This window comes from Phyllosticta capitalensis (genome assembly GCF_038381095.1).
Source record: "Phyllosticta capitalensis strain CBS 128856 chromosome Unknown BKA78scaffold_7, whole genome shotgun sequence".
Classification (NCBI taxonomy): domain Eukaryota; kingdom Fungi; phylum Ascomycota; class Dothideomycetes; order Botryosphaeriales; family Phyllostictaceae; genus Phyllosticta; species Phyllosticta capitalensis.
The window spans coordinates 1,584,405-1,604,994 of NW_027117445.1; the positions used below are offsets into that span (position 1 = coordinate 1,584,405).

The 20,590-nt window shown below is 54.8% G+C and overlaps 5 protein-coding genes across 5 annotated transcripts; 2 read left to right on the forward strand and 3 right to left on the reverse strand.

Annotated features, from left to right (window-relative positions):
- Positions 1-388: 388 nt before the first annotated feature.
- On the reverse strand, positions 389-3,487 carry BKA78DRAFT_254045 (uncharacterized protein; the record flags this gene model as incomplete). Its single annotated transcript, XM_066884866.1, has 3 exons — positions 389-1,466; positions 1,511-3,327; positions 3,389-3,487. 3 exons carry the CDS (start codon positions 3,485-3,487, stop codon positions 389-391), a joined length of 2,994 nt encoding a protein of 997 aa, XP_066742828.1.
- Positions 3,488-4,575: 1,088 nt separating this feature from the next.
- On the reverse strand, positions 4,576-5,391 carry BKA78DRAFT_297297 (uncharacterized protein; the record flags this gene model as incomplete). The annotated part of the gene is made up of 3 exons (XM_066886747.1): positions 4,576-5,072; positions 5,107-5,218; positions 5,272-5,391. 3 exons carry the CDS (start codon positions 5,389-5,391, stop codon positions 4,576-4,578), a joined length of 729 nt encoding a protein of 242 aa, XP_066742829.1.
- Positions 5,392-5,480: 89 nt separating this feature from the next.
- Positions 5,481-7,903, forward strand: BKA78DRAFT_345187 (uncharacterized protein; the record flags this gene model as incomplete). Its single annotated transcript, XM_066890481.1, has 6 exons — positions 5,481-6,278; positions 6,310-6,483; positions 6,530-6,788; positions 6,919-6,935; positions 6,979-7,497; positions 7,556-7,903. The coding sequence occupies exons 1-6, from the start codon at positions 5,937-5,939 to the stop codon at positions 7,901-7,903; spliced, it is 1,659 nt and encodes a 552-aa protein (XP_066742830.1). The 5' UTR covers positions 5,481-5,936.
- Positions 7,904-14,698: 6,795 nt separating this feature from the next.
- BKA78DRAFT_253329 (uncharacterized protein) lies at positions 14,699-16,657 on the reverse strand (the record flags this gene model as incomplete). Its single annotated transcript, XM_066884809.1, is given in 3 exon segments — positions 14,699-15,038; positions 15,058-15,847; positions 16,078-16,657. The coding sequence occupies 3 exon segments, from the start codon at positions 16,655-16,657 to the stop codon at positions 14,699-14,701; spliced, it is 1,710 nt and encodes a 569-aa protein (XP_066742831.1).
- A 1,185-nt stretch (positions 16,658-17,842) lies between these two features.
- Positions 17,843-19,693, forward strand: BKA78DRAFT_253779 (uncharacterized protein; the record flags this gene model as incomplete). Its single annotated transcript, XM_066884847.1, has 1 exon — positions 17,843-19,693. The coding sequence occupies one exon, from the start codon at positions 17,843-17,845 to the stop codon at positions 19,691-19,693; it is 1,851 nt and encodes a 616-aa protein (XP_066742832.1).
- Between the last annotated feature and the right edge of the window lie 897 nt (positions 19,694-20,590).

The window sequence follows — 20,590 nt, forward strand, 5'->3', positions numbered from 1 at the left end:
AAGAGAGGGATGCCGTCAAAAGCAATGTCTATCATCTCTGTTCTGTGCCCGCCGTCTAAACTATCTGTCTTTGGGTATATATCCCCACCTCCCAATGACCCCCCATCATCCCATCCCAATACCATTCCATGCCATGACATAGCAACAGCGAAAGTTGAATGCAGAAAGACACAACGATGCGCTTGCTTGCTTCAATCGCTCATGCCATGCCAAAACTACATGCAGAAGAAAAGCTTCGTGACGTGATGAAATTTCGAAAACGCAAAAAACAGAAATCCACCCCCCAAACGCCAACGCTGTGCATGCCCAGCAGCCCCATCCCATCCATCCGCCCTTCCGAGAAGAAGAAAAAAACACAACCCGTCAATCACCACATCAATGCCAACTACTACCTCGCCCTCCTCCCCCTGAAGAAATCGTAGCTCGTCTGCTCGCCCGCCACATCGGCGCCGGGCTGCTCGTCCAGCGGAACCTGCCTATAGCCCGCCGACGCCGCAATGCCGGGCCGCGGACTGACGCTGCGGGCACCGCGGCCGGCCGGGCTGGGATCGCGCATGTGGCCCATGGGCGCGGCGCCCGCGACGAGGCTAACGTCGGAGAGGGAGACGTCGTTGGAGACGGCGTTGGAGAGGGGGCTGTAGGCGCGCGAGGCACCGCCGGCGACGGGCATCGGGGCCTCGAGGTCGGCAAAGGTGCGCTGCGAGTCGTGCGATGGACGCGGCGGGCCGTACGGGTTCGCCATGAGCGAGGGGCTGCCCGGCCGGCTGAAGGCGGGCGACGAGGGACGACTGTTGCTCGCGTAGCCAAGCGCAGGACTGCCTGAGCGGCTGTCGAAGCCGGTGCGGAAGGTGGTAGGCGTGCTGGGCCGCGAGTAGAGCTCGCCGTCGCCGCCAAACTCTTCGCGGAACTCGGGGCGGTTCTTGTAGTTTTCAAAGTCCATTTGCGCGTCGGTGACGATTTCAAACGGCGAATTGTTCGCCGCAGCAGTTTTACCCACCCTGTTCTTGGACATCTTTTGCAGGTCGTAGGTGTCGCTGTAGGCCGTGACAGGCGCCCCGTCCGTGTCGTCCTGGTCCAGGCGACCACGGTAAATTTCGCGGAGGAGGTGTCGCGATTTGGCGTGCACCATTGGCGTCATAAGGGGCTTGTACAGCGCTGGGTGGCCGAAGCGTGTTCCGACGCGGTCCGAACGTACTGGCCGTTCGGGGAGACCTTCCTCGCGACCCTTTTGGCTACCTTTGCTGTAAAAGTGCATGTCGTCGTCGTACTTGCGCTTGACCCAAAACTTGAAGCCAAGTATGAAAAATGGCAGGGGAATCATCAGCGCAGCTTGGTTAATGCTCTCCTTACGAGCCATGACAAACAAAAAGGCGACGAGGTTGGCAAAGCCGGCAGCAAAGAGGAACCTGTTGATAAGAACACGCCAAAAGGCGCCACCGGATTCGTGCTTCGTGATGAAGACGTACCTGACTAGTCAGCAAGCGCAAGTAAAGATGTTTGGTGCACTTACAGCAAGAGGTACTTCTTCAAGTAGCTGTCCAGCGTAAAGTACAGGCAAGCAACGGGCAACACCAGGGGTTGGAAAGGTGCAAAGACCAGCGCTATGGTCGAGTAAAAGAGGAAGAAGTTGTAGTAGCACGCATAGTCGAACGCCGGGGGTGCCGTGAGCTCGATGAGCCGTCTGGGGGTGGGGTTTGTAAACGTGCGGATAGCGTAGTTGAGCATCATGTTGCCCAGCTGTGACAGATCCCATGCAGCACCAAAGTTGCGCTGCAGCAGGTAGTTGAGCCAAAAGGGCGAAACCTGGCAAAATGCCGTCATGAGCCTTCCGTACAAGTCCGTGGCTTGGATGGCAGCCCATGCATCCATGTTGTTCGTCTGTTCGGTATCGATGATGGCCGCAGCATACCGCCACGCGGTCGAGAAGAGGGAGAAGACAATCAAGTTGTTGAAAACGAAGAACGAATAGAGCTTGTGCGTGACGTGACGTTCACGCGATGTCTTGGAATAGTCGCCGGCGTTGATGGAGATGCGCCGGAATATGATGGGCAGGAAAAAGTAGAAGAGGGTAGTCACGAGCGGCGCCGCGATACCTTGAACCGCTCCCCAAAACTTTGGGTTGGCACTCAGAGTTATTTGGAAGCCCTTCCAGACTTGTCCCAGATTGGACAAATTTGCCAAAAAGACGGCAATCATGGCGTTGGGTACTATCCAGACCAAAGTCAACAGGACAACCCAAAGGTTGTTTGAAAGCGTTCGCCAGCGGCGAGTCCACTTGCTAAGCGGCAGATTTTTCCAGATGAGGTCGCTCGGCTTTGGTGCCAGACGGACCCTGGAGCCGTGCGGCTTTTTATTCTTTGCAGCATATGCAACGCCGTGGGCTTCCTCGATGCTGTCATAGCTTGCAAAACCATAAGGGAGCGCGTTCCGGTTGTCCACGGACAGCCTGACTTCGGTGATTTCAACCTCCAGACTCTTGATCCGGGACGTAAGGTAGTCAATGGCATCGACTTTTTGACGTGTGGTATACGAGCGGTCGTTCTTGTGCGTCTTGCACGTCGGCCGGGTCAGAGGCAGCCGGTTGGGATTTTTCAAGTACCTGGCCAAGATTTCCTCGAGATGCCTGACAGCGCCTTCGTGCTCCTCGATCAGCCGCGGCAGATCCTTGACGTTGCGGGCAATGACTCCGTTGGGGGCATCAGTCGTGACCTTGATTTCCTCTGTGATTTTGACAATGCCGTCGTCCGTGCGGTATCCTCTCGGGACGTCCGTGACCATCAGAGTGCGCGAGTGAAGGCTCTTTTGGTAGTCGTTGCTCTCGAAGTATTCCCTCCGCAGCTTGGCTACGGCTCGGTAATTCCTCCACAAAAAGTAGAATATGATGCCATTGAAAATGTAGGATAGCAAGACGTGGGCCCAGCAGCTGGCACCCCAAACGCCGAGCGGCGTCAGCTTCATGAAGAATGAATTGTCGACCGTCGCGCTATTCTTGCCGTTTTCGATCAAGTTTATCGGAATGTAGACTCCGCAGCCCAGCAGGGAAAGGAGGATGAAGATGTTGCGGCACATCTTGGTGAAGCGCAAAAAGACGGCGGCGTCCAGGCCGACCTTTTCCACCAGGAGCTGCTCCTTGGTCTTGAGGACGGGCTGGACCCAGTCGAAGACGCCCTTCTTGATGGGGGGCGGAGCGTGTTTCTCGTCGGCATGCTTGAGGCGTGGCGCGTATACAGTATTATTGTAGGGTCGGAACAGGCAGAATAGCAAGGCAAAGATGACAGCGGCACCGAGCGAGTATCCCAGCGAGGACCAAAAGGCTTTTTCGTCGAGCTATCAGCGGTTAGAACGGCTCTCGGCCGGGATTCTTGGAGGCGCCGCCGAAGGCTCATACCTCGGTGTTGAAGGGCGACTGGATCAGGTCGAGAAACTTGTCGGCGCTGCTTTCTTCGGCGCGGGAGCGCAGGCCTGCGACGACATGACGCGGCGACATGGCCGGTCGGTGGGAGGGGAAAGATGTCGGTTGAAAGAGGGCGAACGAGTGGCGAGAAGGGTTTGTGTCGTGGAGAATTACGAGTCCATTGACTAGCAGCCCCTGCTAGAAGTAGAAAGAGCGAAGAGGGTGTGGCGGCGGCGGGTGGTACACACACACAGTGCAGAATAAGGGAATTTTGGAAAGAGAGAGGAAGAAGCAAAGAGTTTCGAATGACAAGAACGAGCGACTTTGTCGGGATGGTTACGTAGGCGGAGGAGACGTCGGTGGTGGATGGAGAGCTGCCGGCGCGGGACCCCGGACAGCGGACCAGGGCACAGGCGTAGGGCAATTGCTGAGATGGGAATAGTGGAGGAATTGGTGGCCGGCGTGGGGGATCACTGGATGCTGCAGCACGGATCAGAGTTGTCGCGTCCCTGGCAATCCGTGGTGAAGATGATGTTGAAGATGATGATGTTGAAGAGAGAGAAAATAATGTCAACGGTTCTCGGTCATGGTACCGGGTTGTTGGGCGACAGACGACAAGGACGTGGCGCCGTATTGCGCATGCCATGGCCGTATGCTCGTTTTTAGACGACCACAGTGGCTTGTCCCTGTGCACATGGTGCGAATCCATTCGACACCCGTCAACAAACGCTGCCATTGTCTCCCGCCACTTGTTTTGTTTCCCCCTTGGCATAGCCTAGAACTCTCACGCGACCACCTGTTACAACACCTTCGTATACAACTGTCAGATCTGCCGTCAACGTGCTCCTTAGAGAAATGCCGATCAGCAGCTGCCGGATCCTTGATATTTGTACAAGAAGCCTCTGGAACGGCCAGGGTGCAGGGTCCGAGTCGACCCAAGGACGCCCTGGACAAGCACCAAGAATGATTGGCTGCCCTTTGACACCACCCCGAGACCCGTTTTTTTCATTGGTGGCACTGCAGTCGCCCGGTTGCTATTTTTGTTTCATTCCTTTCTACTCCCTCGGTCTGTCTGCTCGAAAAAATACCACCTTCTCTCTTCCCCATCAGGCAGGCCGTTTGTCGTTGCAAAGCCGTCAAAGAAATCATTCGCTAAACCATGTCGAGGCCATGTCCCAAGCCTAGGAGCTCCCCTGCTTCCACGCCGCGTCGGCGTCAGGATGCACCTGCGGCTCCTGGATGTGCTTCCTCAACTCCCTTTTCTTGTTGAAGTCGGCGCCAAACCGGCCGTCGCGGTCGCCAACCCACCTGTCAAACTCGGCCATCTGGTCGGCCTGCGTGAAGCTCGTCATCAACTGCGGCTCGCCCAGCGGGACCTTGTGGTCCTTGTCCGTCTGCCACAGGTGGTAGACCTTGCCGTAGAGCTCGACGACCGACTCCATTTCTTTGGTTTCGGCCGCCTCCCACGCCGCCGACGGCACCAGCGGGTTCGGCTGCGGCATGATGAGCATCCCCGACTTGACCTCAAACACGTGCGAGTGCCACAGCCGCCGCTCCTCGCTCGGCAGCTCGTTGTACAGTTTGGGTGTGATCATGTATTCGATGCCGATGAGGCGCGCGTTGGCCTCGGGCGAGTCGTAGAGGATGCATTGTCGCACGTCTGCCCCTTGGTCAACCACTGTCGTCCTATCATTTCTCCCCTCGTCCCGTACCTTCGTTCAAGTGCGCGCAGTAGTGGTTCGTCTCTAGGAAGCGTCCAGTGTCGTTGGCGTAGACGTGAAACGCGTTCAGGTGTGCGCAGATGCTTTTGACGGGGCGAACGTCCTTTTTGTCGTCAGCACCGAATCCATTTCGTCTTCGTCGAGGCACCAACGCACCTGCGTCATCGACGCGCCTGTCTCCAACACCTTGCTCTCCGTGCTGAGCGGCTCACCTGCCGCTTTGTTGGTTTCAGGCAGGTTGTCGAGGCCGCCTCCGCTGCTGCAATGGGCGCTCATCTTGCGTCTGGTTCGAGAAGAGTTGGGAAGAGATGAAGTAAATGCGAGGGCTTGCGGCTTGGTGTGTTGTCCTTTTACTTGATGTTGAAGCACTGCAGCCTCAACCGGCGGACAGCTCCCCAGCTTTATACCTCTTTACCCGCATCTACCTCATGCCACCGTCACCACCTGCATCGGGGACCTCGACTGTCACATTGCACAGCACAGCAACAACAATGGCACTTAATCATCCAGCGCAATCCCACCGCCATCCCACAAGGCATCAGACACTCTCGGTATCCCACCGCCCCGCTCCGCCGCAAGTCTTCCATGGTCGCCGTCCACTACTACAACGCATCAAGTGTCGGGTATTTATCATCCATTACTGCAGCATATAACCGTGGCTTGGCCCACCTGCAGACCTTGGCCCGTTGTTTACAGCACGTCTGCCAGAATCAAAGCCCGAGCAAAGGGCGGGCGCGGCGGACGCGCGTGTTTTCTTGGTCGTTCGCGCGGCGTGAGGGGCAGCCACCTGGGCCGGCGCCGTGACGTCATTGTGATTCTCCATGGCGACCCCGGGCGGCTGTTGGCTGCTCTCGCGCCTCAGCCAACATCCAACGATTCGACGCAATGAAGTGCATCGTTTGAATCTCTCTTGGAGGCTTGATCCATCAAGGCCGTGTTGGACCGACGGCTGTCGCAAAGATTTCGCCATCATCGTATCGAACAGCCAGACGGACGAGATGACGCGCATCCCACCCTCTTCCGCGCTCCAGTCGCTCTCCCGCGCGCGCGCGCCGCCATTAAGGTTCGGCATCAGATCTCAAAAATTAAGGTTACATGCAACTGTGCCTCGTGGCCATCCATCTCGCCCATCTCTCCAGCAAACCGGCTACTTACAAAAGCAGGTGAAGTAGCAGATAGGCAAAAATCGAACAGGCGGACGCTAAGCAAAATGCCAATTTTTCAGTGGTCGGCGACCACTCGGAAACGCGCTGTGACGAATCAGGCGGTTTGGCTGGCTGTTGCAGGTTGGCATGGAACTCGGAGGTTGCAGGGAACGAGCGACTCGAGGTGACGGACGTGTGGCGCATGTGTCGCGCCAAGGTACATGTAGGTAGAGCGTCGTTGCCGCCACTCAACTGATGCGATTCTCGAGCCCAGGACCATGGGTGATGTTTGTTCGGTGCAAGCTTCCGGACGACGAGCGTCCGATGCCGACGGCTCGACCTGTTTGGGCATGCGTGTTGCGAACCTATGGACTGTTGGAAGTTTGATAAGCTTGCGCAGCGCTTCGCTCAGTTCCGGTGCGCTCGTTGCGAATATCATCGGACTCCGAACGAATTCAGCTGGACGAAAGTTGAGTCGCAACATGAGAATTTCCGTCTTCTCCAACACTGCTGTGCTCTTGCACGAGGGTGGGTGGTGAGCAGAGAGGTGGACGAGCAGCAAGAGAGTGGCATTCAATCGCTTGCAGAAGTGAGACACAAGCGTTGAAGAGGGGGCTTGGGGTAGGTAGTGACCACGCCGCTTCAAAACTATGGACAGGTATTGGACGTGATGGGGTGAGGCAAGAGCCATGCGCGTGTGAAGTGACAAGTCCGGCAGGTGCCTACTCAGCTCACTTCCTTTCCTCTTTCCTGGTTCAACTTCAACCATCTCCGCTTCCCACCACTTCACAAACCCACAACATGGCGCTACCCACGCTCAAGCTCAGAGCTGCATGGCCTTCCCGTCAAAAGGACCACCAAGCGACAGCTGTCGGACGACGATCACCAATCGGACAGCATGGCTGCGAAGCGCATCAGGCGCTCGTCCTCAGACCTCTCATACCTCTCAAGCCCCGTGCCCTACCTCTCAAGCCCCTTGGCCATAGACAGTTCCACGCGGCCGAAACAACCAACCAAAGACTGCGAATCAGACGACGAGGCTACCGAGAAATGCTTATCCGATTACATCGCCGAACTTGACGACTCTGGGCCGTGTCCCCAGCCAAAGTTCACGACTGGGATTACCAAGACCTACTCCACCAAGGGCAGCACCAGTACTTCATCCGGGCCTACCAGCTCCAGCAAGAGCGATCTCAGCGTCGACGAGATTCTCGCAGAAGCGAAAAAGTGCCACACGGTCCATCCTCACCAGATGTTCCCTTGGCGAAACTACTTGCTAACAATTGGATCGACAGCTCGGCTTGCAGAATGTCGAGTCCCTCGAACGCATCCTCGCCAAAGACGGTGGTCTGCGCAAGAATTCTCACTTCCGAGATATTTTGAAGTTGTATGGTCCCCAAACCAGCGTCTTGGAACAGATCATGGACACGGAAATTCGCGGATTCCTCCTAGACCAGGAAAAGGCCAAGTTGGCCGAAGAGAGGGCCGCATTGATAGACGACCTCAGGAACCTGACTGAGCAGCAAGGCCTGAACAGTAAAAGAGCCGCCTTCTTCGCAGCTCGACGATCTGCCAGCGGCGATAACACCCGACCGTTACTCTCAAGCAACCCTTCCCGAAACTCACTTCAAACGCAAATATGAATAACGAGCGTGGCGAGCCTATGGATCTATACACGCAAAGTCCGGGTCAGCAGCGAAGTTGCAACAGCAGCCATGGTGGCGACCAAATCCCATAATCGAAAGAGCCAGCTGCTTTTTGATACTCACAATTGCTATTTCAAGTGCTCTACGACCAGCCACGTTACTCAGACTCAGGACCACGCGTCAATCTAGCTCTTCATTGGCAAGTTCGACGAAAACAGGAGGTATACCAGCGAGAAACAGATCTAGAAGGTATGGAGGCAGAATGTTGAAGCGGCGAATAACAAAATCTTGATGGGTCTCAGGCGCTGCCTAAGAGTCGGGAATGTTTTACGATTTAGATTGCAGGCAGGGCAAATCAACTGCATCCACAACGTTGATCTTCCAGTCCCCTGGACAATGAGCCCAGCTCCGATGATTGATCAACCACCAACCAGCGAGGCGTCGATGCGCTTTTTCGACATCCTAATCGTACCGTGTCAGCCATGCCGATTCCCGCGTCCCTTTTCCCACCGTATCCATTCCCGTGCTTTTCCCTTCTAGTCCTGTCATGTATAACAATCCCAATCTCTCTCGCGCGCATGTGGGCGTGAAGTCACTCAAGAAACGTCCCGTCTTTCCAGAGAGCAGCCAACAAATAGGAAGACCAGAATCAGAGAGGAGAGTCAAACTCAGACCTTACCCCTTTCGTACATCACCGACATAGCGCCCCCTTGCCCTCTGCCCCTACCCCTGGTAATCCTCTCTTTTCAAGTGTCTCGGTATTCCAAAAAAATTCTCCGGCCAAAGTTCCACAGACGTTTGAAGTTGCAAAGTCCCGACTAACGCTTTTTTCAGACGTTGTGCCCAAACAGGTTGATGCGCTGATGACGAGATGTTTGTTGTGCCTGCGTCAGGCTGCGAGTGCTGTTAGTGTTTAGGCTTTCTGGAATAGATGAGACTATGTATGTTATTGAACAATGCGCGTAGGCCTACAAGCGGTTTTGGGCTGCTTGCGATGTTTGAAGTTATGAGGCGAAGTCTTCGCATCTCCCCATCTCCTCTTCTGTCACCTTAGTTATTGTGATAAGGTGGCCTATTGTAGAGAGTGCAGAATGTGCGTGTGTATAGTTGAGCGCGCTAGACCTTTAAATCTTCTCAGGTGGTGTATCTTGGTCTTGCAGGGGCGCGAGAGGCGCGTGTTTGTCTCGCAGTAGGCGCGTGAGAGGCGCGTGTTCAACTTCCAGCAGGTGCGTTGTGAGCGCTGTAGATGAGTAGGGTAGGAGACAAGTAGTTTCGTAATTATGGTGGAAAGTGTTGAAGTGAAGGTAAAGCGCAACCATGTAGAGGCCGCACCTCAGCATTATCCAGAGGGGGTGTGAGAACAAGAGTTGGGGCGTCTCAATAATGAAGCCCAAATGGAATGGTGGGAGTTGTTTGTCGATTCTGGCGCACCCCTGGCAGGCTGTGAGCATTCGAAACCACATTATTGCCTGATTGGGTTAGCGCATTGAGAATGACGCGAAAGAGAAATTGAGGACTCTGCGATTTGGACAGCTTCAGTGAAAGCCCTGAAGGATAGATTATTGTGTTTACCATGTGCGACTGATGGGGATATATATGCTCAAAAAGCGGATACGATTTCAAGCTTCTCTCCAGCAGCAAAAGTCGTAGCTGTGTCGAACACAGCCAATCTAAAAGGTACGTACTTAGCGCGAGGCTCGACGCGACAAGTGTGTTCGTAAAGAGGTTTAGCAAGGCACGAAGCGAGACATTGAGTTAAGATAAGCTCTGAGTGTGAAACCAAAAGATGTCGAAATGAAACAAACGAGCCAAACACAAGCCCAAAGCACCGTACCGAAAGTATGATACGTGCCTTGATCAGAAATCTTCGCCAATGGACAATCTCCGGCAAAAGCTTGGCCACTCCAAGCCAGCACCCGGGTCCAAAAGGGGCAAAAAGCATCGTTCAGCTGCAGACTCGGAAACAAGCACGGCCGCTGCTTGCACCCGGGTTCTCATCTCGTGACTCAGCACACGGGTGAGTATCTTTCTGACTAGTGTTTGTTCCGGCAACTGATGCGATGGTGCCTAGAGTAGCGGAGCGGTCCGCGGACCGTAGGGCTAGGTACAGTGTCTGGACACGATCGATCGGCCCCTCCCCTGTTCGTAACCTTCTATTTTTCTTTCGGATTACTCTGTCTGGTCAAGCTGTTGCCTAAGAGAGGAATATTTAAGAGTTTTTAAACGTCTTGTTACCAGGGGGGGCCGGCAGTCTCGCATATCTCGATAACACTTGCTCAAGACGGCAGTTAAGCAGCGAAACATTCCAGCGCTAATGCGAATACGAGTGCGGTGACATTAAGCTCGATTGTTGGGCGAATCGTTTGTGCGGTGGATTTTGTTTGCGCTGTCAGACTGATGAGGAAGGCGGAGGGCGAGAGGTTGTAGCAGGTGTTGGCTGGAATTTCGAGGTAGTTGGGGCCTCCTTGGGCCTTCTGAAACCATTGCGTCGAGTCTCTTTTAAGAACTGGTCTGAGAGGGCTGTGGTCTTGAACGTATCCTCCGATGCCAAGCTGATGGAAGGATCTAGGAGCGGAGTGCCACGGAGCGGCAATGAAGGCGGACGGGGAATTTCGTCCGCATGGATGGCTAGGTACTGGGGATTTCTATGTCCCCGAGCGGAGCGGAGTGCCACGGAGCGGCAATGAAGGCGGACGGGGAATTTCGTCCGTATGGATGGCTAGGTACTGAAAATTTGGTCAGTTGAGGGGCTTACGCTAAGCCTGGGAAGGAAAAATCAAGGTTGAAATCTGGAGGTCACGTGGATGGTGATTGATAGGGAGGCCTCCTTCTACTTTGGCGAGATAACAACTTCTACAACACCAACAACACGACAGCACTACATTATGACACCTCGACAAAATCACAGCCACTGCAACAGCGACAACGCAAAACAATACAATCGCGACGACAAAAACGCTGCTATTATCCAATGGGTGAGAGGTCGTCAGCGGCGTTTGGTCCTGTTTCCCGGTCCCGCCTTTTCCAGCTCCGTTGGATCCTACGCGATCTTTCAGATACGTGATCTTGCAGAGGGTATTTTGATGGACCAATGCACCAATCCATCTACTTTCCACAAAGTGTGGAAGCGCCCACGGGAAAGTGTTGATCAAAGGAAATGCTGATCTTTGCCAAAGCTATAGCGGGACTCTGCACACTTTGCACATTTTACACCTTCGGCCTTTGAAGAAGCCCGCGATGACGCCAGCCGGCAAAGTCCTGAGGCAAGACATTGAGTCTATGCAGTTGCGCGCTGCTGCATTGGGCTATCTGAGCGACACTTGGGACGGTCAGGCCACAACAGGAACCTCCGCCCACCATTACCCACCAATTGGAGCCGCGGGGGGCTCCTCCGGTCGACGCAACACACCAGATAGACTCTGTCTACAAAAGCTCAATGCCATCTTGACTTGGTGGCCCGTACTCGCATACCCTCGCATGTCGCGCATGATGGGTGGCATGAGCGCGATTCTGCCGTGCCCTGGAATTTACCTTTTGGAGTCAATTTGGTTTAGAGGCGAGCCTGATCGAGTCCACGGACGACTGTATGACGCCCCTATTTCAAGGCTTGGTTTCCAAGAAAGGTGAAAGTAGGGCGATGTCACTACACTCCTTCGCATACTCTCGCACACAGGTCTGTCCTTAAGGGAATTACAATGAACTTTCTATTTCCAATTGTAATCTGAACATCGCCACTTTTGCGTTGCATTCTACTCACTTGTCTTCAGATATTCCTCTTCGTCGCGCTCGCCACTGGCGGAACGCACCCGAACCAAGTCTGCTGCTTCTCGGACGTGTCGAACAAAAACACAGGGCCATGCACCAAAGACCAATACAACGCGCACAGGGACGTCATCAATGGCTTCCTTAACGGCGCTAATTGCCAAAAGCGTTCCTGTGGAAGCGTGCGCCTCAATAGGAACCGGGCCTGGTTCTACGCCGAACAATACACTTGCACACAGGGACTTGCTGGTGGAGCTCCTGGGAAACAGTTGCCCGAATGCTACCTCCAGTGTATTCCTGTGGATCAGTCGGGCCCTTGTCCAGAACGCTCAGGTGCGTACTGCTACGTTTGTTTCGATGTGGCGCTAACGACTCTATAGAGGGGTGTTAGTATGCAGAGACGCTGTTCGATTCACGAGTCACTTTACCTCGACGGTAACGAGACCAGGCTTCTTCAGCCCTGCTACATCTCGAAATACATTTTGGTCTGGTGATGACTTCACGTTTGCCCCAAGGTTGGAGTCGATTCTTTTCGCTGTTGACGATTTTCTCTCCTTTGGATGCCGGTCGGTCACTAGAATATGTCTGGAATCAGCATTGATCGCAAAGATAATCCGTACACTAGCTCAAGAAGATCATGCTTCCGCTCTCAGGTCGAGATTGACACCGTTTTGTCGTTACACCCTTTCCGAGGATCAGTTGTGACAACATGACAACCAGGTCGATGCCTTGGTACAGGAAGAGAGATTGTTGGCGAGCTAACACCACTGACCACCCAGTGTCACTTTTCTAAGGACCGGTACGAATTCCGCTCGCAATTGGATCACAAACCTATACCGCAAAACCGACCTCGAGACCGAGTAAAGCAAGCGCGAGTGGCTGGAGAGCTCCCTCTGCCACATTCAACATCAACCTCGACACACTTTACCTTCAATCGTCTCAACGTCTTGGAACAAGAAAAGACGTTGCTGGCGCCAGAGTTTACGGCTTCGCGTGCCGCGCCCAACTTCCCACTGCCCTGTCAAGTGTCACACCACTTACCATCAGGGGTCGTTCAGCATTGGACCGGCAAGCGTTCACTAATCAGACCACCAACCTTCAAACGAGCCCATCGACACTCGAGACCAAAAAAGGCGAGCGCGAGTGCCTGGAGGAGCTGCCTCCGGCAAGGTCGACCTGGACACGCTTCGCCCTCAGTCGTCCAGTTGCCTTGGAACGTGAGGAGACATTGTCAGCAAGTTTGCGGCTTCGCGCGCTGGTTTTGCAACACACTACTGACCACCAAGTGTCATTCTTCACAGGACCCGTACTATTAACGAGTTCCTTTCGAATCGGACCACAGACACAGACCGCAAAACCAATTTCATCGAGACCAAGCAAGGCGAGTGCGAGCGCCCAGAGAGGCTCCCTTTGCCACTGACACGTCGTTGCGAACTTCGACACACTTCGCCTGCAGTCGCCCATCATATCTCAAGCGCTCCCCGTCGACCCCAGATTCGCCGTTTTCAGTCGCAAAGATCGATTTGATGCGGCGCCCTCGTCCCTTTCCTCTGCAACTCCTCCACCAACGCCCACCGCGCCCGCCACTTTGCGCTCAAAGTTCCGCTGACGACGAGCGCCCAAGCGCAACGATTGCGTCGAGCGCACACAAATCTGCGATGATGACGAGGTAGGACAATGGTCGAAGCGAGTAGGAAACTGGCGAAATCGACCTCAACACGGGCGTTCTCTGTAACGACGACGACGACGCCTACCCGCGCCCCTCTTTCTCGCGAACAGCCTCCGCGCGTGAGGGCAGGGACCGCGGAGAGTCGGTGGACAGCGGGTGATTGAGTTGGTGTTGAGACGGGATGATGACGGCCGTGGAGGGAGGGGGAGTCCAGAGAGGGATGGCGGGTTGAAGGAGGAGGGAGACAGGCAGTTTTGTGACGGCGTCCGCTTTTGCTGGCAGTTGTTGGGATGAAAAAGACAATTTGATGGAAGGCAATCCCGCCGTTTTTCTGCGTTGGTGGTGCCAGGTCGCAGTAAATCAATGCGCGTCTTCACTGCCGCAAAGGTATTGATACCTCTCGGCCACTAAGCTTCGTGAAGTCCAAAGTAGCAATGCCAATCACATCAAAAACTGGATTGAGTTGGCGTTTGAACGGGATGAAGATGGCCATGGAGGGAGAAAATCCAGAGAGAGGAGGGACAACGGGTCGAATTGGAAGGCAGACAGGCAGGTTGATGATGGACTCTGCTGATGCTGGTGCTCCTCGGGATGAAGGGGATAAGTTGGTGGGAGACAATTTCTTGGTGCTCTTCTGATCTGATGGTGCCCTTCCGCGACGATTCGGCGCCTCTTTCGATTGCGGCAAAGAAATCCATACCAGAAGCTCAAAGCCGCACTGCCAGTCAACAACTGCACAATAATACGTTACCAAGACAACCAAGCCAGGCAAAGACAGCGATCACACGCCGAGAGCAGTGCGACTAATTGTCCTCCAATTACACGTCCTAGATGTGCACAAGTACAAGTTCGACGCGCCAAATACTCAACCAATCACATTGCACTCCGCAGATGCACCCACCAAGCAGACAAAGCAGGGGTATCTCGGCCACGCCAACGGTCCGCGCAAAACCACAGATTAAATATACAAGCCCGACCCCTGTCAACTTCGAAAAAAAAAAAAAAAAAAAATTCCAACGTGCACGTCGTGCGGGGGCGGGGTAGAGTAGCTAGGGGTAGCTTAGCTAGATATCTAGACACACAGAGAGACATCATCGCGTGAAATCCGGGTTGAAGGACGGCTCGCGCCAGACGGTGTCGCGGCGCTTGATGCCGCCTTTGGTGCCCTTGGCCTTGTCGCGGGAGCGCGAGACGCCGCGCTTCTTGCGCGACTGCGAGATTTGGCGGCGTTGGAAGGCGCGTTGGAACCAGCGGAGAATCATGCCGCGCCTGTGGGAGGAAGCCAGTCAGTACAAAACTTCTTCTTCTTCTTTCCCAAAGTCGGGTAAGAGTTTTGGGGGTTGCGTGGGTGTGGACGACACTTACATCAAGCCGCAGATGGTAACGACCATGACGGGGATGGCAATGTACCAAAAGAAGCGGTCACTGTTCGTGATGGCCCAAAAATGCTCAAAATTCTGACCAAAGTATCCAGTCAAGAAGGTCAAAGGCAGGAAGAAGATGGTCACGGCCGTCAGTTGTTTCATGCTTTCGTTTTGATAGGTGCTCATGATGTTGAAGATGAGCGAAATCATGTCGTCGGCAGACTTGCACATGGCGTCGACCGACTGTGTGATCATGATGCAGTGGTCTTCCGTGTCGCCGAGGTATGTGTGCGTGAGGGGACTGATGGTTACGTTCGACGCAGAGAGGCGTGAGGGTCTGCTTTCAAGGCCATGACGAGCTGGTGGAAGTGTTAGATGAATGAAGGGCGGTGGTGTTTGTGGTAGACCTACCAACAGGTTCAACCTTGTGGTCCCTCAAGGCGTTGATCAGGCCGATGATGGGCTGAATGCGATGTTTTAGAACCGAGAGCTCCGTCGTCATAATGTAGAGCGCTTTTGAATGCCCAACACTTGGTTCGGTCAAGACGTCGAGTTCGAGGTCGCTGATAACGTCTTCGTAGGCCGCGGTGACGGGGATGGCCAGATCGATGATGGCATCAATCAGTGCCTGCACCATCATGCTGGCATCTGCGCTGCGCCGGAGGATAGTGTCCGGAGTCTCGAGACGAGTGAGAATGGGCTTTTCAACATCTTCGGCGGAATGCTCGAAGAAGCAGATGACGGTATTTTCGCTCGTGAGAAACATCGACACTTGCTCGACACTGACAGCCAGGTCCTTTCGGGACAGCGCCGAGTGTCTCTCCATGTACTCTGTCCTTTCAAGATTCGGTCCGCCGCGGTAGCGTTGAAGTGTTCTAAAGTGCTTCGGCTTGGATTTGGCCAACGAGGCGGGAGGAAGACTGGAATCCATGCGCTCCAGCTTGTAGCGAGAATCTGCTTTGTCGGAACCATTGCCATTGACAACCTGTCTCTTCATCTTTTGACGTCGCCGCCTCAAAAGGCGTTCAAACCACTTTCGATCTTGCTTGTTCTGAAAGTCATCATCTTCAGATTCGGAGGAGGAGCTAGAAGAACTGCTGTCGGAATGGTTGTGGAGCTGCACAAGTTTCTGTAGGGTCAAGAGGACTTTGCAATGTCAGTATCACTCCAGCGCCGGTAGCTGAAACCAACGTGATTGGCCCACGAGAAAAAATGGATTCGGATCCGAAGCTTATCATGACATGACACCCCGAGACGTAGACCAAACATTTGCCAAAAACAACACGCCAAAGACTTGATCAGAGCGCCAAGCACATGACGCTGAAACAGCTGAAGAGTCTCGTCTTCAGAACAAAGCAAGAAAAATGTGGACTTACAAAAAGCATGGTCTGAATACCAATCCGCCTTTGTTCTTCCTCTGGTATTCATCAAATCCTCGACTGCTAGGCGATGCAAGCCATAGTGAGTACTCAAGAGCTTGATCACGTCCCAGCTCAGGCCGTTGACGTTGATCCATCTGCAAGTCACCCAGTCTTGCTTGGGTACGTCCAGAAAGGCGGCGAGCGAGTCATTCTCCAGCTTGTGCTGCACCATGGTTTCGTCTGAAAAATCAACGACAGTAATGGAAACATCAGCCCGCAGATTCTGGTGGCGGGCATCTGTGTCGGCGGCCGTGTAGTCGACACCAGGCTCAGCTCCTGGTTCCGACTCCCATACTGGGCGCGTGGGGGAATGATAGTGCGTGACGGTGTTGGTGCGCGTGGGACGTCTAAACAGAGTATCGACTGAGCGCCTGTTGCGATCTGTTCCTGTCGAGATGCTGGACACTGCGCTTCCCCTGCGAGCTCTGCCACGACCTATGGGGGACCTGGACGACGGTGCATCCTGAGCTTCGACGTCGTACGGGTTAGAAGGGCGGCCAGGATCGCCAAAATCGCGCACCGTGGGGTCGGCCATGGTAGCAGGTGAGAGGTGCAGGATCGAGAGCTAGAGCAGTCGGGCGAGGTATTTGTTCAGATGGTGATGTGTGAGGCCAGACAAAGTGTCGCGGATAGAAATGTGGAGAAGAGGGTCGGTCGTGCCGCAAACCAGTTGATAATGGTCAAGGTCTGACTGGCGTGTCGCTGCAGAGTACGAGAGACATGACGGAGATGGTAGCAATCGTCACAAAAGAGAAATGATGTGGGAAAAAAGCGCGGGTTGGCGCGGTTCAAGCAGTTATTTTGTGGTAAAGGGGTCGGTGAGGAGGGGCGGGGGTCTGTCGTGTCTCTGTCTCTACCACTACCGTAAGTCAGTCGCCACACCACAACAGACTGGACCGGACAGCTGTCAGGGTCAGCGCACGTCTGCAGAAAGTGTTGGATGTACCAGCTGAAAGGAGAGGAAATTCGACAAAGTGAGCCTAACAAAGTCGGCTGGCCAAGGCGGGTCCTTATTAATCTCGCCAAGCCGCGCTGCATGAATTGGCAATTATCGACTTCGGGCGGCTGCCGGTGCAAGCCTCCTCCTCACCAACCGCCCTCCTCCCCATCCACCCTACTTCTACTCCAACATCACACGACTACCCTACCTTAGCCAACACCACTGCATCTCCTACCCGTCGCTCCGCTCCGCTGCTCTCGTCGCCCGCAGCCTTCGACTCTTGTTCCCGTCCGCCCCGTCCTCCCTCCTCACTCGAGTCGATCGACTGCAGAAGACCTGGGCAATCGCCACGGCTCGTGCGCCTTCCCGTCGCGGGCCCCCTCAGGAGAGCAAACACCATCACCAAAGCCCGTTGAGCATCAAGCCGACGTCCTTCACGGCCCTCTCCATCCTCACCCGACCACTCCGCCCGCAACGCATGTCGCCTTCGACCTCCTTCTGATCGCCCGCTCGGACCCGACGCCTCGACTGTGGCGCCGTAGACTCGACACCTCAAACACGATTGGAACGACTCACGCGCTGTGTTTGCTTGGATCCGACACCTTTGTTCACCTGCATTGCTGGCGTTAGTGGGTGTGTGGCCTTGCTGCTCCCTCCACAGCCTTCTGGTGTTAACTGTTGAAGCAGTCCTTTCACCCCGGGTTTTGCACCGGACTCTCGTGCGCTACCCTCCTCTATACGCCTCCACCGACTCCTCGCCATCTGCATCCGTCCTCCATCATGCGTGAGGTCAACTTTAGCATCCCAAACTCCAACAAGGCCTCCGTGGGCATCACCACCGCCCTCTATGACCGCCGGGCCCTCGACTGCACTTCCACCCTCCCGCTCATCAACTCTCTCAACCACCTGGCCTACTTGACAACCTCTTCTGCCCGGATCCGCGATATTTTGACCGTCGATGGCGGTGTCGAGAGGCTGGTATGCATTTTGAAAGAGGGGAGGAGTAAGGATATGATGGACATTTGGAAATGGAATCTGGCCTTCCAATGTGTCGTTAACATCGGCATCCGAGGCTCCGAGGCCGTCAGGACACGAGTTGTCGAAGCGGATATGGTTCCCGTCATCGCCACGGTGCTGGATAACTACGTCCGTGTCATTGACAAGTGTCGAGAGAGGGCCGAGGCCGAGTACAAACGGAGCAACCCTCGGTTTGGGTTGTCCGGGAGGCAGTATGGGAGAGCAGGTGATCCCCTGGGCCCTGGACTTCGGTCAGACAGATCCAGGCGTCACGCCCCTCCTCCCATCGAAATCCCACAACCCCTTCCTTTCCCTCAACCGCGGATGGAGACGCAGATCATCGAACCCACGCCCGCCGCACCCTTCTCCCTGAGCTCGCCGCCGGAACGAACCAACTTCGCCCGTCCCCCACCTCACCACCATCACCGCAGCGAATCACGAAACCATGGCATCCCCCCTCGGTCCAGTGCTCGGCAGCAAACCTCGCAACCCCTCCCCCCGGCTGGTTCCTCGATCGAAACCCAAGACAACTTTGCCATCCGACCTGTAAGAGATGCCGACCGTCTTCCCTCCATGCTTCCGGCCTTGCAACGCGAAATGACTTCTCAACCCGAATCTCCCACTACTCCCAATGCTGTTGTCCACGTCCAAGCTGAATCATCACGTACTCAGGCCATCGCCTCGAGGGCCCGGAGAAGGCCGTCCATTCGGCACCAGCTGTCGACTTCTGGTGACTCGGACAACGACGCCCAGGCCGAAGAAATCGTTTCTGAGGATAACGCCGCTGCTGAGTCTGCGAGCGAGCCGATCGTTGGAATCCAGAACGAGATCAACATGCAAGACATTGTCGACAACGACGAAATGCTCAACGCGGGTGCAACTCCAGTCGGACTCACAGCACCTCCTTCTGAGGGTACTGAAGCGGAAACCTTTAACATCACTCATCGTTCGGCCATTGATGGTAGCATTATTAACCCAGTAGCCACACCTGCTGCAGGTCCTTTGGGCTTTTCGCCTGTCCAGCCTGCTATCAACGTTGCAAATGTTACTCCCCCCACCGGAATCCAGGCTCCGTGGTATTCCCGCTCTGCTCAAGACCGCAATGCTACTGCCGGCGTACTTGCTGCCATGCCGAGGGATGAAGATGTCTTGATGTCGCTGCAGCTCCTCGCGTACGTTTCCAAATACTGCAACCTGCGGTCATACTTTCAAAAGTCACACCTGGTGCCTAGGCTCAAGATTGGCAAAGAATTGGATCTTTTGGATGCCGAGCCAGGCAAGGCCGTAGCGATGGGAGAAGAGGACGAGTGTGAAGAGGAGTACCTCCTTCCCGATGACTTCAACATCTTTCCCTTGGTCGAGAAGTTTACGGTACGGCATCACTCTCAAGACATGCAATACTGGGCTGGAGTGGTGATGAGAAACCTCTGCCGCAAGGACGACTCGCGTGGTGGGATAAGGCAATGTGCCTACTACCAGTGCGGCAAGTGGGAGGAGTACACAAGACAGTTTGCCAAATGCCGTCGATGCCGCCGCACCAAGTACTGCAGCAAGGAGTGCCAGAAGAGTGCTTGGGTGTACCACCGGCATTGGTGCGTTGCGGCGCAGCAATGAGGACAGCAGTTTTCTTTACAGTCTCAGTCACAGTCACATACCCATTTATCTAGCATATGGCAAGGCGCAGGGGACCTCTCAGTTTGTTGCATCAAAGACCTAATGACATGGCCGACGACTCCTTGTGTTTTTGCACCACAGTTGGCGAATTTTTCAAGTTTTGGGAGTTTGGCGGGTCTGCGTTTTTTTGCGTTGGACGGTCTTGACACTAAAAAATTGAGTTGAGCAACTGGTCTCTTATTCTTCCTTTGAGAGCAAGACAGGCGGCTACGAATCCATTGGACAAGCCGCGCTCTGTGCTTGTCTATAGTTAGTGTAGGCGAGAAGGCACATAATGGATTAGCTTGGACGACAGACACCTCAGGATTGCGACAGCGATGATGATGTGCAGCAGGCCCGAGTCGCAGACCAATCTCCACAAGGCTGAAAGTTGATTGCAGGCTCGCTGTTTCCAACGCACGGCAGCGCATGCGGGCCTGGCCGCTGGGAGGAAGGCTGGGTTTTGGGTTTCTGCAGCTGGATTTTGAGTCGCATATCGGTATCCGATCCAGCCATGGCTCGGCGGCTCGGCAAGGCCTCCATGGATCAAATTAGGAGCGCAAGTCTCAGATGTCGAGTGCATGAGACGGACATTGAATGTATTCTTAGAGAGAGTTACGGAGCGTACAGGTAGGTAAGAATTGGAACAAAGAAACGGCTCCTGACACTGCCATGCAACGCAAAAGCCAAGCGCGTCAGCGGGGCGCATACGAGGTGGGAGGGGACAGAGGGACTCCCTGCCCTGGCACCGAGGGCGAGTCGTCGACAAGGGAAACCCAAGCTGTAAGCCGCCTTCAGTCCTTGCTCCCCATTCCTGACCTGCGCTGCGCCTCAATCTGTACGCGACGTCACTTGCAA